Source organism: Limulus polyphemus, unplaced genomic scaffold, assembly GCF_000517525.1.
Source record: "Limulus polyphemus unplaced genomic scaffold, Limulus_polyphemus-2.1.2 Scaffold4030, whole genome shotgun sequence".
NCBI classification, from domain to species: Eukaryota; Metazoa; Arthropoda; class Merostomata; order Xiphosura; family Limulidae; genus Limulus; species Limulus polyphemus.
This window is the reverse complement of record NW_013669640.1, coordinates 65,934-69,413: the sequence shown is the minus strand read 5'-3', so window position 1 is coordinate 69,413 and position 3,480 is coordinate 65,934. Positions and strand designations below refer to the sequence as shown.

Sequence of the window (3,480 nt, the reverse complement as noted above, 5' to 3'; positions counted from 1 at the left end):
TCCATATCCTATTTTCTTGGCTTTTGTATTGATTTCTTTTCTTGTTTCCTCCATCTGCAAACTTCACCAAGAGAGGTTCCTTGGAACCTATTGAATCAGATTAAATAATAATGAGACCACATGAAAAATACTACACTAATTTATTTCCAGATAATAATATGTTATTTAAACTACTTTTTTCATGATACTAAAGTATAAAAGATTTAATCTTTTGTTGTTTACAAATGAGGTCTTTTTGAATTTAAAACAATTTGTATAAAACAAACATGAGTGTCATTGTATCTTATCACAAATTAGGTGCTATTTCCCTAAATCAATTTCTTAAAAGAATCAAGAAGCACACAAATGTTTATGTATTTATTATACTTAAAAAAGGCAGTTGAATTTGTGAAACAAAACATCTGAAAAATCACACTCAAAATTACAATAAACTATCATGTATTAATACATTCAAATCTTGATTATAAACACAGGATTCAGAGTGCTTCAACACTTCCTTAAAAGATAAAGAGAAACTGTGGTTATTCATGAACAAAAGGTTAAGTAATGATTGGTTCTTTTAAGTAAGTAATTGTAAACAAAGCATCTGAAAATCACACAATACATTAAATACAAAAGATATTGTGCACGATTATATTTAAGCTTAGACCATCGTCACAAGCTTCAGAGAGCTTCCACATAGTTTTACAAGTTATAAAGTATGAATAAATTATTCATTAACACAATATTAAGTAAAGATTGTTTTGTTCTTAAGTACATAACAGCAAGTCTAGAGACTGAACAACACTAAGCAGTGGACCTAACTTTTATTAACTAACATGCAAAGCTAACTTTAGGAATACTGTATGACAGGTTGCTGTAAGCTGGTTAATCTTCAAAACCATTTTTACACTTTTGTTGTATTTTGAGATTTTTTGTTTGTTGTTTGACAAAAAAAAAAAGGACCTGATAAAAATATTTTGTACTAACTGATCAAACTGATATACTTTAAAAATATAATTTAAAACTGAAGATGGTGGAGTATGAACACCAAAACAGATAAGAGTAATTTTAAGGCTGGTTCCTGCTTTATTAAATTATTTATTGTGTAATTACTTTAGTGTTGTACTTCTTTTAACTGTATATATATATTACTAATACTGAATGACCAAACTGGTATACTGTCATTACTGATATTGACTGACCAAACTGGTATACTCTCATTATTGATACTGACTGACCAAACTGGTATACTTTCATTACTGATATTGACTGACCGAGCTGGTATACTTTCATAACTGATACTGACTGACCAAACTGGTATACTTTCATTACTGATACCGACTGACCAAGCTGGTATACTTTCATTACTGATACTGACAGACAAAGCTGGTATACTTTCATTACTGATACCGACTGACCAAGCTGGTATACTTTCATAACTGATGCTGACTGACCAAGCTGGTATACTTTCAATGCTAGTACTGACTGATGAGATTGGTATTTTTGACAGTCCTGGTTAACATTTGAAGCAAGAACTACTCACCTGGTATATGTTGCCCATTGAAGTTCTGAATGACAAGCTCACATTTTTCCTTGGACTCCAATCTGAATGATGGAAAACAGAGAAAGAAAGTAAAATAGAAAGTACTAATACTGTATTTGTTTGCAGCATATGAAACTTTATATTGTTTTACACAAGAAAGTTCAGCTTTCATTTTGTTATTTGAATCATTCATTGATTCTCTGCAGTCAACTTATTACAACAACAAAAAATCACAAGAAATTTAATAAATATGCTACTCCTTTAAAAGCAGCATTATATGTTCAACACAATTCGAAGGTGAACACCGCATTACAATTACCATGAATATAGTTACCACACATATCATTAGTATATTTGATAAACAACAATAAAGATACACTCACTCAAGTGTATCATAAGACTTCTTCAAAGTCTAAGAGAATGTTAAGACACTTTACTTAGATTATTTGACTTTTACTTTGATGTACATGTATATTTGTAATATATAACTATGGCCACTGAGAAATACTCGTACGTCAAATAAATTCTCCAAATTATTGTACTTGCATCTTATTAAATATTGATAGTTTATGAAAAAAGCATCAGATATAAGCTATAAAGGTAGTGACTATATAACTTCATATCTGACCTTAAACTACAGAACAGAAAAAAAAACTTCTTGAGAGCCACTTTCTCAGATATAAGCTATAAAGGTAGTGACTATATAACTTCATATCTGACCTTAAACTACAGAACAGAAAAAAAAAACTTCTTGAGAGCCACTTTCTCAGATATAAGCTATAAAGGTAGTGACTATATAACTTCATATCTGACCTTAAACTACAGAACAGAAAAAAAAAACTTCTTGAGAGCCACTTTCTCAGATATAAGCTTTGCTTCAATGCCAGGTATAAGAAATTTTTTATTTGTAGTGGTAAATTTCAAACTTTTTGTGTTGGACTACAATATGTTCTGCATCCTATGAACTATCAAAGTTGAAACTTTCTTCTATCCAGTGAAACGTTTCTGAGTTATAAGTGGACTTCACTCCTGTATGAAACCTGTAAGTTATAAGTGGACTTCACTCCTGTATGAAACGTGTAAGTTATAAGTGGACTTCTCTCCTGTATTAATTCTATGAGTTACAATTGTACTTATTCTCTCCTGTATCAAACCTGTAAGTTATAAGTGGACTTCTCTTCTGTATTAATTTTAAAAGTTATAATTGTACTTCTTCTCTCCTGTATCAAACCTGTAAGTTATAAGTGGACTTCTCTCCTGTATTAATTTTATGAGTTACAATTGTACTTATTCTCTCCTGTATCAAACCTGTAAGTTATAAGTGGACTTCTCTCCTGTATTCATTCTATGAGTTATAATTGTACTGCTTTTCTTCAGTACTGAGTCTGTAAATTATAAGTGGACTTCTTCTCTCCTGTGTGGAGTCTTTCAGTTATAAGTGAACCCTGTTTTTTTTTTCATCAAATATTTTGTGGTTTAAAATCCAACACAGGGAAAAAAGGTAATGAGGATAAAAAAAATTCAAAGGTAAAATATTTTGAAGATTTAAAGTCTGAAACCCCCTTTTCAGGCAAGAAAATAAAAATGAAGCAGTTATCACAGAAATGACCAGCACAAAGCAGCTCTTACTAACTATAGAATAACTATAGAAAGACATCTATCAATAACTACATAAAGACATCTATCAATAACTATAGAAAGACATCTATCAATAACTACAGAAAGACATCTATCAATAACTACAGAAAAACATCTATCAGTAACTACAGAAAGACATCTATCAATAACTACATAAAGACATCTATCAGTAACTACATAAAGACATTATCTATCAATAACTACATAAAGACATCATCTATCAATAACTACATAAAGACATCATCTATCAATAACTACATAAAGACATCATCTATCAATAACTACAGAAAGACATCTATCAATAACTACAGAAAGAC

General features: G+C 30.2%; 1 protein-coding gene across 1 annotated transcript in view; it reads right to left on the bottom strand.

The window, feature by feature from the left end:
* LOC106470480 (RNA-binding motif, single-stranded-interacting protein 3-like) overlaps nt 1–3,480 on the bottom strand; it is a 29,634-nt gene that overhangs the window by 16,460 nt on the left and 9,694 nt on the right. The window contains exons 6-7 of the mRNA XM_022399090.1: nt 1,526–1,587; nt 1–87 (exon numbers count right to left, since the gene is read on the bottom strand). The exon at nt 1–87 is cut by the window's left edge and continues 12 nt beyond it. Coding sequence (XP_022254798.1) covers nt 1–87; nt 1,526–1,587 — 149 coding nt within the window. The remainder of the gene's footprint in view (nt 88–1,525; nt 1,588–3,480) is intronic.